The sequence below is a fragment of the Gallinula chloropus genome (genome assembly GCF_964237585.1).
Source record: "Gallinula chloropus genome assembly, chromosome: 1".
Classification (NCBI taxonomy): domain Eukaryota; kingdom Metazoa; phylum Chordata; class Aves; order Gruiformes; family Rallidae; genus Gallinula; species Gallinula chloropus.
This window is the reverse complement of record NC_140085.1, coordinates 629,091-650,075: the sequence shown is the minus strand read 5'-3', so window position 1 is coordinate 650,075 and position 20,985 is coordinate 629,091. Positions and strand designations below refer to the sequence as shown.

At 60.8% G+C, this 20,985-nt stretch overlaps 1 protein-coding gene across 1 annotated transcript in view; it reads right to left on the bottom strand.

Annotated features, from left to right (window-relative positions):
• The window catches only part of SHANK3 (SH3 and multiple ankyrin repeat domains 3), a gene marked incomplete at its 5' end in the record, with an annotated part of 288,033 nt that extends 271,010 nt beyond the window's left edge, over nt 1-17,023 (bottom strand). The window contains 2 exons of the mRNA XM_084268006.1: nt 6,919-7,233; nt 16,976-17,023. Coding sequence (XP_084124132.1) covers nt 6,919-7,233; nt 16,976-17,023 — 363 coding nt within the window. The remainder of the gene's footprint in view (nt 1-6,918; nt 7,234-16,975) is intronic.
• Between the last annotated feature and the right edge of the window lie 3,962 nt (nt 17,024-20,985).

Sequence of the window (20,985 nt, the reverse complement as noted above, 5' to 3'; positions counted from 1 at the left end):
CTCACCACTCTCTCTGCAAAGAACTTCCCCCCAGTCTCTCCTCTCCCCCTTCCCTCCTCCAGCTTCACTCCAGCCCCTTGTCCTGCCAGTCTCTGCCCCTTAACAAGCCCATTCCCCTCCTGTTCCTGGGGTCCCTTCAGGGACGGGGAGGCTGCAGTGAGGTCCCCCCACAGCCTTCTCTTCTCCAGGCTGACCCAGCCCAGCTCCCTCAGCCTCTCTCCCTAGGGGAGCTGCTCCAGCCCCCTGAGCATCCCTGCGGCTCCTCTGACCCCTCTCCAACAGCCCCACATCCTCCTTGTGTTGGGCCCCAGCTCTGGACACAGGACTCCAGCTGGGGCCTCACAAATATAGGGCAGGTCTGTCCAAAATCTGTGCAGTAACAAGATCAGCCCTGGTGCCAGGGGTGTCCTGGAGACAGGATGCCCCAGGGCACAGCACTGCCCCAGACTACCACCATCCCAGAAAGCCTTTCCTGCTCTGCCAACACCTGAAGCCATGGATTTGGCACAGCAATTTATTTAAAGCATGTGTGCCAACAGACTTTCATCACTGGGTTTGTAACCCACAACAAACGTTACCAGCAGTTCATTCATCCTTCTCATTAATTGCTTCCATGAGCTCAGCATTTGTCTGCTGAGGTGTCAAGCGTGTTATTTGGCACGTGGTGCCTGCACAGCCACACAACTCTGCAGCTTGGGGAAAGCAGCTGGTCAGCAGCTCCTTGTCCAGGAGGCCAGTGGGCTGTGGGAGCTCTGCGGCCGTGCCGGCCAGCACGGAGCTGCAGTGGTCCATCCCCTCAGCTGTGGGGAGACAGCAGGGCCAAGAAAACAGGCTGCACCTCTCCTCGTACCCTGGAGTCCATCCTGTGCCAGGGGCAGTAGCTAGGGGACAGACACATGGAGGTGGAGCAAGAGGCTGTGGCACTCAGAAGAGATGTGCCCACTGGCATTTCCTACATCCCTCTGTCTTTCCTCTGCTTTTCTTTTAGGGAGAGGAAACATGCTTTACAGAAAGGGCCTTTTACTTACAGACACAACCACCCTCCTCTGAAACCACCTGGTCAGCACCAGGGTCCCTTATCACACAACCCCTCTGCAGCACCCAGAGCTACCTCAGCAAAAACCCCCTCCCCACCTGCCCTGGGCACAGGCAAAGCTGCACATGGTCCCAGCGCCTCTCTCATCGGTGGGCACGGCTCTCAGCCATCCCATCCCATCCCAGCTTCACTGGGTTGCAGAGCCGCTTGTGGGATGAACCACAGACACACTCATGGGCTTGTGGGACAGCGAATCAAATCCCAAATCAAATCCCAAACGAATGGCAAGCCACACGCTCTCTTAGCAGCCTGCCTTCCGCCCTGATGGTGGGAAGCTAAGCAGGAGTTCTGGAAAACTTTGCCCATCTCTCTTTTATAATAGGAAAAGTTTATTTCTTCCCTTCCTTTGGCTGAACAGAGGAATCAGTGCCTTGTGCACTGCTTTTCAGGCTCTTCTCTCATTTGCATTGGGGAGATAACAATCCAGAACCATAACCTCTAGTGTCAGGTGGCTGGGAAGAGGGATGAGGGCAGAGCTTCTCCTGCAGCCAGGGAGGGAAACGAGCAACTCCATCCCACAGCAAAGGGAGGCCCTGGCCTCAGCAGAGACCTCAGCCTCTCACCAGTGGAGCTGGATGGTCACACACCTCCAAGGTCCTTGGTCACAGAACATTTCCTTGCCAGACCCCAACACATCACCAACGCCCTGTGTGCGGAAGGAGCCCTCCCATGGGGCCAGCAGAGGACAGACATGTGAGACCCCACTGCCTGGACGCCGCAGGACATCCTTCCACAGGGTGCAGACCCTTCAGCACCACCTGTGACACACTGAACAGGCCACACGTCAGCATGATGCACTCTGCAGATGAGACCAGACTCGCCCCAGGGTTGCAAATCCACCTTACTGGCTGCGATCCTGCCAGCCTGGGAACTGATGATCTGGCTTGAAATCACCCAGGCTGCACCCAAACAGACACCAACCTGCTTGCAGAAGCACAGCATCCACAGTCTGGGAGGGAGGAGCAGGAGGTTGGGTCCCATCACAGTGGACCCCACAGCAGGCTACCAAAAACTCAGTCCCCAAACACACAGGACAACTGCTACTCAGAGTCCTTCAGTAACTGCTAGTGAGAAGGGAGGGGGGAAGGCAGGACCCAAAACTGAAACAACTAGATGGACCCACCCTGAGGCACCTTCCTTTCTCTTGACTGCCTCAGCTGCCTCACAGAGAGCTCACAGGGGGGAAACAGGGGACAGCAAACTTTGGGCACCATGAGAAACAGCCAGCTAAGTGACACAGTCACCTGCCAGGGGCCAAGCAGCACAGAGGATCCTCCAAGCTGTTGGGTGTCCTGTGGCTCCTGACCACAGCCCCAGGCCCTCCCCAGCACAGGAGCAGCGTGTGCCAGCACAGGCCAAGCACTGCCATCCTCCCACAGCCCTGCGCTCTGCCCTGGCCCAGGACAGCCCCATACCCCCCAATTCCCATGTTTCCCCATTCCCATGCTCCCCCCCCCCATTCCCATACCCCCTCCCCATTCCCATTCCCCCACAGTCCCATGCCCGGAGGCTCTGGGAACCACGTAACACCCTGGGGCAGCTCTGCCCTCAGACAGAAGGACCACTGGCAGGCTCTGTGGGCCGCAGAGCTCCCCACCACAGGGCCAGGAACACCACAGGCACTGCAGCAAGAAGAGGAGTCTGCTTTTGGTAGTTAACAAGCACTCCCCACCCAAGCACACCCCAGCCGCTGCAGGTCCTGTCCCCCTGCCCACCTCCTGCCTCTCAGGGGCCTGTGTGGAGCAGGAGACGTGTAGTGTCCTCTCTCCAGGGTCCATTGCTTGGGCGGTCTGTGCATGTGTAGGGCAGCTCAGCCTTTCTTCCCAGCTCCACTTGGTGCAGGTAGCTCAGACTACTTAACCTGAAAGCCCTGGCCCATCATTAGGTTGTAAACAGTGGTGTGCCTGAGGAGACTGCCTTTTCAGAGACAAGGTCAGGGCCCTGGGTGGAGATGTGCTCCTAACAATGGAAAGCACTAACAGCGAGTTCAAAGGCTTTCAGCCGAATAAAGACAGTGATGGAGGGATGCTCAAAGAGGCTTGGAGACAACTCCAGCCCAGTGTGCAAACTTCACTTGAAAAGTCAGCCACTTCACAGCCTAGAAACCCACCCCAAGCCCTGACAGAAGACACGAGCTTGAACAAAGTGAACTGTGCCCAGGTGAAGTCCTGAGAGTCTGACTGGTTACTGAAAAGCTGCCTGGAGATCCTGAAAGAGATCTTCATCTTCAAGGAGAGCCAGGCAGAGCAAAGCCCCTGGCAGACCAGCCCTGTGCTGCAGCTGCCAGGGCAGACCCCAAGCCCCAGAGGCACCCATGGGAGGAGGGCAGGGGGTCACTTCAGAGTGCAAGGGCTGGAGTTCAGTGAGCCAAACGCCTGACACAGAGGCCAAGAATCCCTGCTGGGGTCCCCTCCCCACTCCTCAGGTTTGTGCTCTTCCAAGAGCAAAGGGGAGAGAAAGCCTCTTCCCTTGGGCTGATGCCTGTGTCCCACCGCTCAGAGCAACACAACCACCTGGCTGCCTCTCTTTTGGGTGCCATCAGGTGCCTGTGTCTCACCCCTTCCCTCTCCTCTGCCTGCCCAGTCCCAGTCTGCACCCAGGGTGCAGACACTAACCCTGGCCAGGAGCGAGAGCCCCACGCAGACCCAAGGAGCACCCGAAGTGCCAGCGTCCCCGCAGGCTGTCCATCAGGGACGGCCACCTCTGCAGCACAGCCAGGCAGAGCAGCAGGGGAAGGACACCTCCAGGAAGATGCCCGTGCCTCAGGGTCTTCCCTGCCCTCCTGACACAGACCCAGGGGAACAACAGCTTGACAGCAGCTCCTCTGAAAAGCAAAGACCTATCCCAGGCCAGGAAAAAGGGTTTGAGCAGCAAGAGACCCAAGAGAGGGGTCCCCACCTGGCCGGCAGCCCTGCGGAGCCACAGCAGCCCTGAGAGCCGGGCTCTGGCTGGCTGGGTGTCACTGCAATGCCCACCCATTGCAGGAAGCAGCCAGAAGCCAGAGCAGGGGAGAGGTCTGGGATCCTCACTGCTCGTGGCTGCTGAGACCAAAGGCCCTGTGCCTTCTAAGAGGGGAGGGGAGGCAGGGAACACACACACCTCTAGTGTCCCATGAGCTTCTACCGAACACAGCGAGTATCCTCCAGCACATCCCAGAGAGCCTCATGAAGGAGTCAGGTGCAGCAGCAAGCCCAGCAGCAGCAGACATGACCGGCTCAGCTGCTTCTTTTCCCCCGTCCCTTCTCACATTGGTCAGGCCCCCATCTGCTTGGATGTCACCTTGCAGGCAGGGACCAAGCCTGTCAGCTCGAGGCACAAGGAACAGGCACTCAGAGCGCTGGTGCATGGGGATGCTGTGCAGGAGCCTGGGGAAGTTCTGGGATAGTCACAGGACATTACACAGCTCTTAAGGATGCATACAGTTAATTGGCTGGGTTTTCCTGCCTCCTTTTATGTAAGTGAAGGTGCCTCAGCCAGCACAGCAGAGTTTGCAAAACAGTTTGTATTCAGGAGTCAGCCCCAACCTGAGCTGCAAATGCAACAGCCCCCTGCAAGCACTGCCTTGATCTGAAAGCAAGCGATGCCCCATCACCAGCCTGAGCTCGGGAGTGGGGTGCAGGGAGCAGCATTGTGCCTGGCTCCCCTCGCACAGCCAGCGGGTCTGACAGCAGCCATCGCAGTCCTGCCTCCCGCAGCGCTGCAGGGCGCCTGCACCCAAATCTCCCTCCATCCCTCCTCTCTCTCTGCCACGGCACAGCCTCGACACACACCTGCAGCCCTGAAATGCAGGGCACGGTGCCCTGCGGAGCGGCAGCCCGGCGATGGGCTGCGGGGACGGGGGCGATGGGCAGCCCCGCGCCCTGCGCGGCCGGCGAGCTGCCGCTACTCGCTCTGCAAAGCCAGAGCCCGGGGCTGACTGCAGTGGATTCCTCCGCACACCGCCCCGGCTCACGGTGCGCAGGCTGCGCTTGCCAGGGCGCCAGCGCTGTGGTGCTCTGATCTGCCCCCGGCAGCGCTGCCCCACGGCCCCGGCGCCCCCCGCTCCTCCTCCGCCAGCTCCCGAAGCGCTGCCTTCCCGCACAGCTCGGCTGTCTGCGGGGAAAACGCCACCAGCGCCCAGCCCCCGGCAGCCCCCCAGTCTCCCCAGCGGCTCCTGCTCTGCCGGCTCCCACCCCCGGGGCGAGGAGGTTGCACCAGAAACGTTTCCACTCTCCAGCTCTCAGATATGCATCTGCTCCCTGGGGAAGAGAGATCTGGGCGGGAAATTCCTACTTTTCACATGCAAAGATGCTCTGCCCGTGAAGCATCCCATTCCCTCCACTGCCTGGGGTGATCCTTGGCCTGGCGAGGCTGAGCTGCTTCACTGACTGCAGGACTATCCCCTGGTTGCACTGGAGGACTTGGAAGGAAGAAGGAGGTGCGGGGTTACAACACACCTTGACTCCAGCATCCCTGCTTCCTCCAATGCCCACTCCAAAACCTAAGACAGGGAGGGGAGGTGTCAGTGCCCAAGGAGCAGCAAAGCAGAGGGGTGGATGCCACAGTGATGTGCAGAGCAAGGGCCGTGCTGCATCACAGCAGAATCTGGGGTGAGGGATGGAGCAGGATGAGCCCCATCTCGGGGATGAGCATGCACAGGGCTGACAGAGGAGGACCTGATGTGCTGGGACACAAATCCCCATCCCTCCACAGCGAAGTGAAAGAGCAGACACCACGAGGGCCTTGCTTACAACCCCCGCAGGTTCCTGCAGCACAAGGTCAGTCCTCACAGCGCTGAGCATGTCGATTCTTCGACAGCACAGGCAGCGCTGCCTCTCCTGCTTCTGCCGCTCCCCAGCGCTTGGCAGCCGAGCCTGCAGAGCCGTGCCTGCGAGCGTTCCAGCACCTCAGCCTCTGTGCCTCCGTCCTACAGCAAGCTCTCTGGCCCCAGCCACCACCCCTCCACCAGCAAACGGGACCCCCACGCCAGTCTCCAAAAGAGAACTCTTTCCCCACTGCAGAGGAGCGCTCTCATTTCCCTCAGCCCCATCCACACCCCCTCTGCTTGCCCCAAAGTCTCTGCCCCCTCAACTCTCCCCACCCATCATCCCCAAGGGGAACCCTTCTCCTTCCTGCAGCCTCATCCCAGAGCACGTGCTCCCCGTGCCCCGCAGCACACCCATCCCCAGGCAGGCGCTGCTCCCAGCACTAACGAGCACCCTTCGTTAGGGCCGGTTACCGCAGCCCTTCAGTGAACTTTTTCCCCGCGCTGGCTTGACTCAGGACCCCAGCACTGGCTTCCCAAGCGCCCCAGGTGCCTCCCAGCACTGCCCAGGCGGTAACAAACCGCCCACATCCCGCGCTGCCCTCGGGCCCGACACCGGGAGCCCTGCGGTCACGCAGCACCCGCGCTCAGCCCCCGCGCCCCCGCCCCCGGCTCGGCGCAGCCCGCACACCCTGCCCGGTCCGTCCTCCCGCAGCCCGGCCCAGCCGGTACTGCTGCCCGAGCCGACCCGGGGGCCGGAGCAGTACTGGTACCGGTACCGTGCCGGTGCTGGAGCCTCCCGAGCTGTGCCCGCTCCCCCGCGCTGGGGGCTGGCGGCGGAGCGCAGCCCGGTCCCGGGCCGGTGGGAGCGGCCCCTCCCCGGCGCGCCCCGCAAAGGCAGCGCTGCGGCCGCCCGGTGCGCTCCGCCCGTGTCCCCGCCGGGCTCCGCGGGGCGGTGGGGAGCGGGCAGCCCTCCCGCCGGGCCCCCTCCCGCCGCGGGGCGAAGTTTGCCGCGGGGTTGGCGTCGCGGAGCGGGGCCGGGGCCGGGGCCGGGTCGCGGTGCGGGTCGGGCACTCACCGTCTGCTGCAGGTCGGGGATGCCGATGCGGACGACGATGGCGCCGGGCGCGGGCTCCTCCATGCGCGCTGGGGCCGCCAGCTTGGGGGAGCGGGGCCCGCCGGGGCCCCGGGCCGGGTCGAGCCGCGTCTCCTCCCGCAGGCCGGCGCCCGGCTCCCCGGCGGCGCGGGGCTGTCGCTCCGGCGGCGGCGGCGGCTCTGGCGGCGGCGACTCCGGGCTCTCATGTTTGCTGCCGGCGGGGCTCAGAGGCATGCTCCGTGCGGCGCGGCGGGGCGGCCGGCACCGGGGGCCGCGCTCACAGCCCGCCCGGGGGCCCTGCGGGGTGAGGACAGGCGTGAGCGCGGCCGCGGGGGCAGCCCGGCCGGGGCACCGCGGGGGGACCCCGGCAGGGACACCCCCCCCCCCCCCAACCCTCGGGCACCCCCGCAGGGACCTCCCCGTGGGTACCCCGGCTGGGGCCCAGTGGTCTCCGCCCAGGCCACCCTCCCCAACCCTCGGGCACCCCCGCAGGGACCCCCCTCCCATGGGTACCCCATCAGGGACCCACCCCCCCCAAATCCTCGAGCACCCCCTCAGGGACCCCCTCACGGGACCCCCTCAAAGGCCCAGTGGACTCTGCCCAGACCACCCTCCCCAACCCTCGGGCACCCCCTCAGGGACCCCCCTCCCATGGGTACCCCATCAGGGACCCACCCCCCGCAAATCCTCGAGCACCCCCTCAGGGACCCCCTCACGGGACCCCCTCAAAGGCCCAGTGGTCTCCGCCCAGGCCACCCTCCCCAACCGTCGGGCACCCCCTCAGGGACCCCCCCACCATGGGTACCCCATCAGGGACCCACTCCCCCCAAGCCCTCGGGCACCCCCTCAGGGACCCCCTCGCAGTACCCCCTCAAAGGCCCAGTGGACTTCCCCCGGGACACACATCCCCCCCCCCCAACTCTTGGGCACCCCCTCAGGGACCTCTCCGTGGGTACCCTTGCAAGGGCCCAGTGGGCTCCCCCCACACTGCCCAGGCCACCCCCACAGGACCTGCTGCAGGGCCCCAGACTGCCCCACTCCCCCATCTTGGGGCCCTCACCCAGAAGCCCTGAGCTGCCCATGGGGGATGTTTCAGAGACACCCCGCAGCGCTCGGCGTGGCAGGGAACCTGTAGGGACATTTCCCCCTGGGATCCTGGTGCTGAGGGCCTTGCAGAGGATCAGTCCCACCCTGCATGGGAACCCCCATGTCAGGGACCTCAAGAAGCCTCACAGCATGCAGGGATCCCTACAAATGCCCCTGTACCCCCACCCCAGAAAGGGCCAACTGCTACTACACGCCCTCCCCAGCCCCCATTGCTGTGACCCCCAGCAGCAACCCTGAAGGGACTCTTCATCATGGCAGAGGGACAGGGCAGCAAGACAGGACCTGCCCTGGGTTGACCCCATCCCAGGCACAACACCACCCAGAGCCTCTGCTCCCTCTGGGGTGGGCTCACAGCACAGTGCACCAGAGCCAGCACAGAGGGTCTGCCCAGCACCCTGGGGCAGTGGACAGGTTGTCTTTTGTTCTGGGGCGTGTTCCTTTGATCAACTGTCTTCACACCACAACCAATGCCTGTAGTTCATCCCATTGACCCTGTTCCCCATCTACAACCATCTTCCACCTCCACGTTGCACCAGTGTATCTGGAGGGCCTGCCTGCCTTCTTTCCCACCTGCCAGGGTGGGCGCAGGAGGGAGGCTGGACATCAGCAGGACAGGCAGGGGTATCCCGTCTGGACACCGCCCTGTGCGCCCTGTCCTAGGGACCCTGCTTTGGCAGGGGGTTGGACCCGATGATCTCTCAAGGTCCCTTCCAACCCCTACGATTCAGTGGTTCTGTGAAGTCGGGGGAGCTCAGCACCCTGCCTGTCTCTGGGTTTTACAGGGAGGGATCTTAGCTCTGGCCCTACAAACTGGACATCCCACATGTGCTGGAGCGCAGCCCACTGCGGGGTCGCCAGTGCTCCTGCTCAGAGCAGTCACCACTCAACGCTGTCTGCACATCCACAAACAGTCTGACCAGCCCCTGGGCTGCAAGACTCCACCAGCACCCCCACCAGCCCATAGAATCAAAGAATCACAGGGGTTGGAAGGGACCTTGAGAGATCATCGGGTCCAACCCCCTGCCCAAGCAGGGTCCCTAGGACAGGGCGCACAGGGCGGTGTCCAGATGGGGCTGGAATCTCTCCAGAGAAGGAGACTCCACACCCCCTGGGCAGCCTGTCCAGGGCTCCCTCACCCTCACTGTTTGGTAAAAGATCTTCCTGTGCTCTAACTTGCAGCCATTGCCCCTTGTCCAGTCCCCACAGACACTGAAAAGGGGCTGGCCATTCCCCCTGCATCCCATACTGAAGATATTGATAAACGTTAATAACGTCCCCTCTTAGTCTTCTTTTCTCAAAAGTCTTCCTTGCCATCAGGCAAGGAGCTGGGGCTCTCTGCCAGGGGTTTCCCGAGCTGGCTTGTACCTCCACAACAGGATGTGGCAGCGCCCTTGTGCCAAAGTCTTGGGAGTGGGAAAGCGGCTGACCGGTGTTTCCACCCCAGAGACCCGTCCCAATCAGAGAAGCCACGTGCACACACACTGGAGTGGTGGCAGGCACAGCTACCCTTAGCTCCAGCACAGAGCAGAGGCACAAGCAGCCACCTCCATGGGATGCTATTTCTGCCAGTGCCCCTGCCAGGCAGGGCTAATTAAAGGCAGGAGGACCCTGCCTCCCCACCACGTCCAGCCCTTGCCCCAGGGCAGGGACAGACAGCAGCTGCCCTGCCAAGAGCAGATGGGACGCTGGGTTGGACTCTGCAGGACTGAGCCTAGGACTGTGTCCGGTCCATCACTGGCTGGGATTCAAAGCTTTAATCTACGTGACAATCCTCAAACAGAAATAGCCCCCAAACCACTGAGAGCTGGAGAGATTTACAGTATGGCCTGGATCTGTCCAGGAAATGACTAATGGCCTTTCCTTCAGCCCTCCCACCCTGCGGCTGAGGGACTGCACAAGGCAGGCATCACTGAGAGCCTGACTTCTGCCAGGGCTGCTGGCCCCAAGCAACTGCCCCAGCTGGGGCAGCACCTGCTGCACATGCCCTGCCCCGACAGAACAGGAGAGACAGGGAAGGACGCATCCACAGACCTGGAAGGTCGGGGTCACAGGGAGGATCTATCAGGTCCTGGAGCAGAAGCACTGGAAGTCCATGACTCTAGCCCCAGAACAGAAATCATCAGTTGATGATTTCAGTGAGATCAGCTGAGGAGCAACCAGCTGGGCTCTGGGCTCCTCCTTTCCTTTGATCCACACCTGCGCCCCTTCCCTGGAGAGCTGCAGGTCCTGCCTGCTGCTGCTCTACAGATGGAAGGACTGCCAGCTTCCCCTGCACCCAGAGTCCCCTTGCCCCTGGTCTCTCACTGCTGCCTTTGTGCCTGGGCAGGAGGATGCGGTGCCACAACAGTTTCACTCATCCCCAAGCAGTCCCTTTTCAAGGCAAGGCACAACCTTCTTGCCCAGCAGCACAGCAGGTCAATTTCATGCCCTTCCAGGGTGCCTGTCCTGCAGCAGCTGTCCCAGGATCTGAGAACACTCCTCTAGCAGGACAGCGGGGTGACAGGGGGTGAGACTGGTGGCATCAGAAAGCCTCGTGCTCCACAGAGCGCACAGCACACCTCTCCTCTTGCGTCTGTCCCGACCCCAGGTCAAGACACATAAAAACTGCAGCTCCACGGAGCACATGCTGGGACCATGGAGCTCACAGGTCTTGGGCAGAGGGATGCAAGCTTTGGATCAGACAAGGCCGCCCAGCAAAAGTGAGGGGTGCAAGGAATAGGCCGTGCTCTGCGGCTTTGAGTCGGGGGCACCAGGGATGAGATGGGGCTGGTGCAGGGAAGAAGTGGGTGAAATGACCATGACCCACAGACAGGCAGAGACAGCCAAAACACCTGTGGATCAAAGGGCTGGAGAGGGGAACATGGCAACCCTGAACTGGGAAGTCGCAGTCGTGCCAAACAGCTCAAGGCTGAGAGAAGAAACCTGCCACCCCGCGAGCCTGGGCCACGGGGCCTCTCCCCATCTGCTGCCAGCATGGCGCTGGGTGCTGGGGCACAGGCAAGGCTGGCCCAGCGCTCCGGGCGACCAGGCCCCAAGTCCAGCAGCGAGGGGCTGAGGGCAGGGACCATGCAGACCCTTGGCAGGATCCATCACAACCCACACGCGGCTCCAAGAGCCCACAGACTGAAATCCCAGTGCCCCAGCAGAGGCAGCGGGGCTGAGGGAAGCCGGGTGGGAACAGGCATGGCAGCCACCCAGCAAGGCCCAGAGACAGGCCACCGGAGGGTCTGTGTTGGAAGTCCCTAGCCTGGGATTGCTCCCTGAGGCTGGCAGCTGCCATGGGACAGGCAGAACCTCCCTGAACATGCCAGTGTGGGAGACTGGCTCTGCCTGCCTCTCAGTCAGGCCCAAACATCACCAAAGGCTGGGTGTGAAACAAGCAGTCACCATGACTGTTCAGCTACTGTCGTGTGCTCAGGACTCAGACTGGGCCTGATTTTTGTTTGGGACCCAACAGCACCTTAAGGAAACGCAGCACAGAGCTGGGAGGAGGCAAGGGAAAAGCCCCTCAAGAGATTAGAAACAGGAGCAGGAGGAACATGAGGTTCCGCTTGGAAAAATGCACATCATAAAGAGATAAATCACCAGAAATACAAGGGACACGAGGTCTGACTGCACCCCGCGGGCACACATCCCTGCAGGGACCGGCAGGCCCTGGAACACCAGGGCACTGACAGCACACACTTGTGTACACCGTCACCAGCAGCAGAGCAGGAAGACCCCTTGCAGCAGGGGCGTGGGCAGACACCTCACCTTCACGGCCCTGGTGAGGCCCATGAGCTGTGGGAAGCCTGGAGCCGGCGCAGAGGAATACTTTGGATGCAGACTCATCTGCCCAACGGCGCTGGGGAAGGGTCCCAAGCTCTGCCCACCACCTCTCCCAAGCCATGCCATGCCTGGCAGGGACAGACCTTGCTGACAGCGGGCACTGCTCTGCACAAGACCCCCCAAGTGCTACAGACCCCCCGAACACACACTGCTGCAGAGGGACGTGGCTCCCACCTGCCACCCTGCGATAGCACCCTGCACAGCAAACCCAGCAGGCCAGGATCTACACCCCTGCACCACCCTGCAGCCAGGGCTCCCAACACACAGAGGGTGCTTGTCACCCCTCAGGAGCAAATCTCCATCCACCAGCCTGGCACCCACTGTGCCTGCATCCCACAGCACACATTCTCTTCAACTAGTGCCATTCATTGCTTTTCTTTCTTTCTTTTTTTCCCTGTCTTGTTATTTCACTAGGGGGAGAAATTAAATGCTCCAGATGGTAATTGTCAGGATTATTCTTGCTTTTTTTTCCCCAATCTTCTGGTACCTCATTAGTTCCCAATAATGTTTAAGGCACAACTGTGAATGGTTGGAAAAATGCACTGGGCACCGCCACCCCCACCCCCAAACTCCATTACAGACTTGCAGAGTCATTCACATTCATTTTCTCTTATTAAATCAACTTCTCTGCTGAGGAAAAAAAATCACTTATCTTGAAAAAAAGATACAAGTTGAGTATCTTAGAAATTATAATCCAATGAGTCTTATTCTAACATCAGGAAAAACTGATGAACAATCATCAGAGAGAGTTACAAAATCTTTCAAGAAGATTTTACAGTGACAGGGAAAATCAGTAATGCTTCCATCAGAGAGTCATGCCTCACTAGCCTGGCAGAGCTCCCTGCACGTGCCACAGGGAGCCCCAAGTGAAACCCAGAGCAGTTTATTTGGATTTCCAAAGACTCCTTGCAGTAGCCCCCCACAAGAGGCTGTAAAGACACTGCTCCTGGGTGGCCTGCCCCACTCTCCACCATTCCTGGTGTCCAAGGCACCCTCCCTGCCATCCCTCACAAACCCTTCCATCAAAGGCAGCCACACCACAGAAGCACTCGAGTTGGAAGGGACCCAGAAGGAACATTGAGTCCAAGACCCCTGCTCCTCTGAGGACTACCTAAAACCAAGCCACATGACAAAGAGTACCTTCCAGATCCTCCCTGAACCAGGGCCAGGTCATAGGGGAAGCAAACCCAAGGAATTCACTGATTCCGGGCCAAACATCACACTGAGGCACGCAGGGAAGTGGATGCTGGCAGTGTCGTGGAGCCACTCAGCTTCCTTGGTGGGACTGGCCTGCTAAATGCTGAGCCACATCACCCCACACAACTGAACACTGATCTGGCCTCTTCAGAGCCCTCCATCCAGGCTCCAGGTGCCCCAGGCTATCAGTAATGCAGAACCATGGCAGCCACTTGAGTACCACTGAATTACCTCCAGCTGGGAGGATCCTGGGGAACCCCTTTCCATCACCTATCAGCAATCCTGGCAGACAGGGGAAGTTCCACTCACTGAGGGCTGGCAGATGTTACCCCCATATATAAGAAGGGCTGGAAGGAGGATCTGGGGAACTCCAGGCCTGTCAGTCTGACCTCAGTCCCAGGGAAGATCATGGAGAAGGTCATCTTGGGAGCTGTCATGCAGCACATGTGATGGCCAGGGGATCAGGCCCAGTCAACATGGGTTTGCAAAAGGCAGATCCCGTCAAACTCACCTGATCACCTTCTGTGACAAGGTGACCTGCTTAATGGACAAGGGGAAGGCTGTGGATGTATCTACCTGGACTTCAGTAAAGCCTTTGACGAGGTTTCTCCCAGCATTCTGAGAAACTGGCTGCCACTGGGCTGGACAGGGGGACCCACAGCTGGGTTAAAAACTGGCTGGATGGCCGGACCCAAAGGGGGGTGGTGAATGGAACCAAATCCAGCTGAGGCCGGTCACGAGTGGCGTCCCCCAGGGCTCAGTCCTGGGTCCAGTTCTGTTCAACATCTTTATCCATGACCTGGATGAAGGGATTGGATGCTCCCTCAGTAAGTTTGCAGATGACACTGAGCTGGGAGGAAGTGTTGATCTGCCTGAGGGTAGGGAGGCTCTTCAGAGGGATCTGAACAGGCTGGACCGATGGGCTGAGACCAACGGGATGAAGTTTAACATGGCCAAGTGTAGAGTGCTGCCCATGGGACACAACAACCCCCTGCAGCACTACAGGCTTGGGGGAGACTGTCTGGAGAGCTGTCAGGCAGAGAAGGACCTGGGGGTGTTGGTCGACTGCAGGCTGAATATGAGCCAGCAGTGTGCCCAGGCAGCCAAAAAGGCCAAGGGCATCTTGGCTTGTATCAAAAACAGTGTGGCCAGGAGGACTGGGGAGGGGATTGTGCCCCTGTACTCGGCCTTGGTGAGGCCACATCTTGAGTATTGTGTGCAGTTCTGGGCTCCCCACCATAAAAAGGACATTGAGGTCCTTGAGCAAGTGCAGAGAAGGGCAACCAGGCTGGGGAAGGGGCTGGAGGGCAAATCCTATGAGGAACGGCTGAGGGAGCTGGGGGTGTTGAGCCTGGAGAAGAGGAGGCTGAAGGGAGACCTTATCACCACCTACAAATACCTGAAGGGAGGTTGTAGAGAGGTGGGTGATGGTCTCTTCAGCCAGTTGACAGAAGATAGAACAAGGGGCAATGGCATGAAGCTGTGCCAGGGCAGGTTTAGATTGGATATTAGAAAAAAATCTTTTACTGAAAGAGTTGTCAGGGCCTGGAACAGGCTGCCCAGGGAGGGGGTTGAGTCACCTTCCCTGGATGCATTTAAAAAAAAGGGTAGATGAGGTGCTCAGGGAGCTGGTTTAGCTCAGGATGGGTATGGTTGGACTTGATGATCTTCAAAGGTCTCTTCCAACCTTGTGATTCTGTAATGCACAGTGTTAGGGATGCAGGGGTGTGAAGATGGAACAAGTAAGAAGACAAGCAGCCCCGGGGCACATTAAGGGTAGGAAGAGGAAACCAAGGCATGCCCCAGCAGGGATGCCAGCTGGCAGTGCTCTGGAGACAGGAAAGCTCAGGGGAGGAGGGCAGGTGCTGCCCCTCTGCGTGGTGGCAGGATGAAGAGCGGGTTGCTGGAGCCCAAAGACCTGAGGCTGTTGTCAGCATTGGCACCAGGTCCTTGGGACAAGAGCCCAGAGCTGTGCACAGGCAGAGCTGGCAGGCACAGGGCTGTGGGAGGCTGCTCCTTCCAACCCTCAAGGACAGGGCTCCCGGCACCCCACGTGCCACACCTGAAGTCCTCTTACCAAGCTCCTTCCACCAGGTCTCTTCTTGCCCTCTCCCCTTCCTGGAAAGCTGTTTCAGACCTTTCTTTGCTGTGGTGGTTAGAAATGGCCTAATTTCTAGCCCACACACTCACGGCTGGTTTACCCTCCTCTTGCGTCAGCATTGTCTGTTAGCCTGTGCAGCTCTTCTCCCCTCCTTTGTTTATGTAAGTATTTATATACATATCACAGCAGCAATTAGAGCCCTGCTCAGACTTCACTTCGCAGGCTAAACAAGCACCACTTACAATGTCTGCTCTTACACAGCAGATCCCTTCCCCAGGGACTCGGAGGGACTGGCAGGCTCCAGAGGGGCTCTGCTCACAGGCTGGATTCACACTTGGGGACACAAAATAACACACTTCTGAAGGAGTCCTGTGCATGGCTTGTGCCTTTCCAGGCTCGGGAACCCTTGCCACCCAGAGCGCATTGCAGGGACACCGCAGCTCCCGCCCCAGCAGCAGTCCCACGGATGCCAACCGTCTGCTCGGGAGCACTGGAAACCAAACAGGGATAGAAGCAGCTGACACCCCAGCAGCAACAGCAACAGTCCTTCCAGAATCCAGGGAGATCTTACAGGTCTCAGCATGGGAGAAGAGCAGGACTGCACATATCTTCCTGTGCAGGGGCTGTTGGCCACCCAGGCATCACGGGCAAAGGCACCTGAGAGGGTTAACCAGCACCCAGCCACACTGTTTCCTCAAAACCTCCACGCACCCATCTACTACAGCCAAAACCTCCACGCACCCATCCACTACAGCAAGCAATGCAGCAGCCTGCCTGGGACCAGCAGTTTCCCCTGGCTGAGTCAGGGTTAAATTCCTCACCTTCCCAGCAGCGCCTGCTTTCCCAGGCACAGCCCTTAGGGTGCTCTACCTCCAGCTTCACCTCTCCACTCCCATGCCCAGTGACTCTGAGTCCCAAAAGGCCTGGGCCCTTTAAGGAGCAGGGTCTCCAGAGACACATCAGCATGGGAGCATCTGGCTCATCGTTTCCCCAGGGGCACGGCAAGGGCTGGTGCTTTGGGCACCGTACCGGAGGCTGCAGGCAAAGCTCCCCAGCACGAGTGCTGCTTTCCCAGGAGAGGTGGCAGGGACCGACAGCTAGTGCAGCTCCGACTCACTGGGGACCAGGTACTTGGGTAGCACTGGTGTGTGGGAGAAGCTCACACCCCCCCCAGCTCTCCCCCTTGGCCAGGCGCTGCCCAGGCACAAGCAGCACCAGGTCCCGGAGCTCCAGGGCTCCTCGCGCCGCCTGAGGGTTGTGGGTGAACACAGCAGTGTCACGAGTGGGGCCAAAGGGAGATCCAGCATCCTGCTGGTGTGTCACTGCCAGGGTGGGTGTGGAGAGTAGCACACAGCACTGTCACTACTGGGGTCACTGGGAACAGCCCCATGTGCTGGGACGGCCACAGCCGCAGCAGGACCAGCTGCTGGGGTACCACCTCTGCCACGCTGCTGGTGAAAGGACCGAGTAGGACAGACTCCACCTGACTGAGCTCAGATCAGCACCAGGCAGGGCAGCACATCCACCCACCGCACCAGCTCTGCCCCTGCCCTGCCAGACCCAGCAGCAAAGCCCTGGGCAGTGCTTGCCCTCACAGAGACCGCACGTGACGCCTCCTCCAGCAGCTCCCACAGCACCCCGCTCCTGCCGCAGCACCAAGCCTGGTCCCGGCTCCGCATGCTGGTGCTGTGCAAGCTCCTGCTCACCCCCAAGTCTGCCCAGGATCAGGGAGCCCTGGGTCATGTTTAACAGTCTTGCCCGCAGCCCCCAGCCCTCCCGTGCCGCTGCAGGGAGTCGAGCCCTCACCTCAAAGGACCGGGGAGCCTCCGCTTTTGCCTGGCTGGCGATGCCCATGGGACAGAGTCGTCCTCTCACACAGGCCCGACGTTACTGATTTACCAGGGGAGGCTGTGACTGCAGCTGGAGCGCGCGCAGGGTCGATGGCTGCAGCCACTCTGGAAGGCACAGTGGCCTCTGCGGGGGGGGACAGGGAGCGGGGAGGGACCGTGCTGCTCTGTTCCCACCGTGGGGCCTGAGCTCAGCGCCCTGCACAGCATGTCGGGAGTTTGGGGCTCCCACAAGCCACCTTCCCACCCAGCCAGGATGTGTCCTTGGTATCCAGCCAGCTCTGCACCCTGGGATGCCAGGCAGGGCCCTGCCCTGAGCTGGGGCTCCACGGTGCTGGGGCTGCACTCGTTGTTTATCTGGGCACGAGCAGGTGGGTCGGCCCTGCTGTTTGCCATGGCTCCGTCCCAGCCCCACGTGACGAGCAGCACAAAGCAATCTGCACCAGCTCCACCTCGTCCTTTGCCACCACTGCCCTGTGCAGGCAGGCAGGGGCAGGATCAGGGCTCTACTTGCTGCGGCCCCCGACAGAGTGTGAGGACGCACGGAGCTGATGAGGAGAGGGAACAGCGCTCATCGATCAGCCTGTGCGTGCCCACAGCGTCCTACAGCGCCTGGCAGGCAATTCTCCTGCCAATTGATTTTCCTTCTCCCCGTTTGCCAGGGTTAGTGGGTCACTGGGCATGTGTGGATCATTAAAGGGCGAGCCCCACAATGCACCCCTCTTGGTCACAGCTTGGGGTGACAGCCAAGCAGTGCTGATCCCACTGCCCATCACTGGGATCAGGAGCAACATCCTACGGCCACACAGTGCAGGCCCAGGAAGACCTGGGCTCATCTGTGTCTCTGAGTGCCCCTCAGAGAGGTTGGGGCACCCCAGAACCCCTGCAGCAGCTGCATGGCTGCTAGTGCATGGCTGCTGGTGGTTTGTGGGGGATCCTGTTTGCAGAGGTCATGGGCAATAGTCTTTGGTTACAGGGGGTGGCAAGAGTTGTCCTTAACAGCTGCCTCACAGCCCTGCAGCCCCTCACTGCCTGTCTGTGTCTGCTGCAGAAGAGGAACCCAGTGCTGGGCCACCACCAAAACCATAGGACCCACGTCCCCCCCAGCCTGGCCCCAGGGCAGCCCCACTCAGCCAAGGCAGAGGCTTTCTGCTCACTCCTGCCACTGTCCCAGCCAGAGCCGACTCCTCAGCTCAGCAGGACAGACAGCAGTAATCCCTGGCCCAAAACACGTATGCTTCCCAGAGGTCACAGCCCCACACAGGCTCCTGGCTGCCCATCTCCACAGGTTGTGCATCGCCAGCTCCAGGACATGGCCACCCTGCCTACCCCATCACTCCGTGGGGGTGCAGGACCCTCCATGGGGGAAGGAGCCAGACCCCTCAGGGTGGCCTGATGAGCCACAGAGCCCGTGCCAGCCTGCGCAGAGCGGAGCAGGAGCTGACAGCCCCGGCCAGGACCCCCCGTCCCCATGGCAGCGGAGCAGCCACTGGTCCCAGCCAGGAGGAAGAAGCACAGGCCAGCACACCCTCTCTCTGCCCCTGCAGTCTCCTGCTACACAGTGCCAGGCAGTGGCCACGCAGCCCTGAGCGTGGCTTGGGGCAGCACAGCCACTGCCAGGCTCAGCCCTGCCACAGCCTGGCCACAGGCTCCTTCCCCTGGGCAAGCTGGGCAGGTGGGGCAGGGGTCTGGTGGGCAGGACAGCAGGGGCACACTGAGGCTGCACCACACCGGCAGCAGCGCTGGGACAGTGGTTTGGTTCTTGCCCCCATCCCTGCCCACTCGCTCCCAGCCCTGGAGCACACACGGGGATACACAGGCAGCCCACGCTGCCAGCTGGCCACGGGAGCCGGGCCAGGCTAAAGCCTGCTTTGTCCTGATGGCTTTGTGCACAGCTCTAGCTCTTCCTGTAAAGCAGAAGTGGTGATGAACAACAAGCAGGGCTGAGGGGCTGTGGTGCAAGGTCTGTACCCCTGCCCTATCTGACTGCTCACACAGCCCTGGCCATACTCGTGGCCACTTAAATACAGGTGTCTGTCATACACCCACCTCCCCGGGGATGCTGCTTGTACTCTGCTTCCCCACCCTCTCTGCACCAGCCAGCTCCTGGACTGGCACAGGAACAGCTAACTCTCAGGCAGTTTGGGGTTTGTAGCATCCCAGCCCCATTCCTTGCTCTCTGCAGCCTGGATTGCCCCCAGGGAGAACATCTCTGCACGGGGCTCCAGCTCCAGCAGCAGCGGCAAGATGCGAACGGCTGCCCCTCTATGGGGACACTGCCCACTCCAGTACAAATCCAGAGTGGAGAACCCCTTCCCAGACACCCCTCCTTCCTTCCCTGGCTAACCCACGCCTCAGCTCTCCCCAAGCTCTTCTCCATCCCGTTGCTTCCTGCCCCACAGCCCCCTCCTATGCCTGTCGCAGTTCCTCGTGAAGCATCAGTGACCACGGTCCTTCCTGCTGGGATGCCCTCACCCTGCCCTGTGTGGGACCCACACAGCACCCCAGCCTGTCCCTCAGGGGGCACCTGGCTGAAGGGGAGAACAGAGCCCAGGGAAAGGCAGATGTGGCCAAAGACTGAAACTTGCGGGACTGGGAGCCACAGGCTCCGTGTGCCATGAAGGCACCTCACAGGAGCCATCACGGCTAATGCAGGGCTCCAGGGATGTGGTGACAGGAGGGATCCAGGGATGTGGGTGTGGAGGAGCCCCTCACCAGGCAGGGCCTGTCCCAAACCCAGCCCAAGAGGGGTGTCTGCAAACCCCAGGTCCTTCCCCACCGGGCACGGAGACTCAGGCATGGGCAGTCTGTGGGGGTCCAGCCCCAGACCCTGGAGGTCTGCAGAGCCCAGCAGAGCCCAGAGGCAGCTCAGCACCCAGAGCTGCCCCAGCAGCCTCTCCCACCCTGGGAAGGTGTCTCCAGGGGGTGGCAGCAACGAGAACAGCCTCACCAGGAGGCACCTGGGATCTTGGGGGCTCCGCACCCTCCCCCCGCAGTAACTCTGAGCACAAGCGGTGCGTAGCCATAGGAACACCAGTTAGCACAGTCACTGTGGCAACCACAGCTACACGCTCCACAGAGCACGTGCAGGGCCCTGTGCACCCCCGGTCGGGGTCCCCGGATCCTGCACCACTGTTATTGCCGGCCCAGGCTGCAGGTCACGCCGCTGTGGGGACAGGGAAAGCCCCCTGCTCCCTGGCAGCACCATCCACAGTGCCATCAGAGCAGCTAGAAATCACCAGAACAGGGAGCCAGACCCTTCCAGAGTCCCCTGCACCAGCCTGGCCACAGACACCTCTGCCCCAGAGTGTGCTTGGGATGGACTGGCATCTCCTCCTGTCCCCCAGGTGATGTGGAGCCAGAGCAGAAGGACCGATTTCCCCTGCCAGACCCCAGCCCATCAGTGCAGAAGAGCATGCCCCAGTGAGACAGGCAGGAGGAACAAGACCCTGGAGCCTGCCTTACCACATCTGCCCCCCATCTCCCCACACCACTGCTGGGCACAACAGCAGGTAGGCACAGCCCAGGAAGGTGGCACAGCCCAAGGACAATAAATCCAAGCACTGGGTTCCCACACCTCCCAAGCTCATCTCGGTGAACACCCCTGTGTCCCTGCCCAGGGTGCAGCAGGCACAGACCCACAGCAGCACAGCCAGGGAGAGTCAGTCCCCCCACACGTGGGCGATGCCATGGCCCAGCCTGACCAGCACAGACGTGGGGTGCTCAGCCGGCAGCACTGCCCTGTACCTGCTGCAGTCCTGCACCATTCCTGCACCCTCCTGGCTCCAGCTTAGGGGGAGTACAACACAGTGAGAAGCAAAGAACCTCAGGAATTAACACAATCCATGAAGCAACCTGGACGGCCATCATCATCATCATCACCACCAAAGTCCCATCACCATCCCCTCGCCCATCCTCACCTCTGATGGCTTTGGCCCTGCCCCAGCAGGGTCCCTGCACCACCCCAGC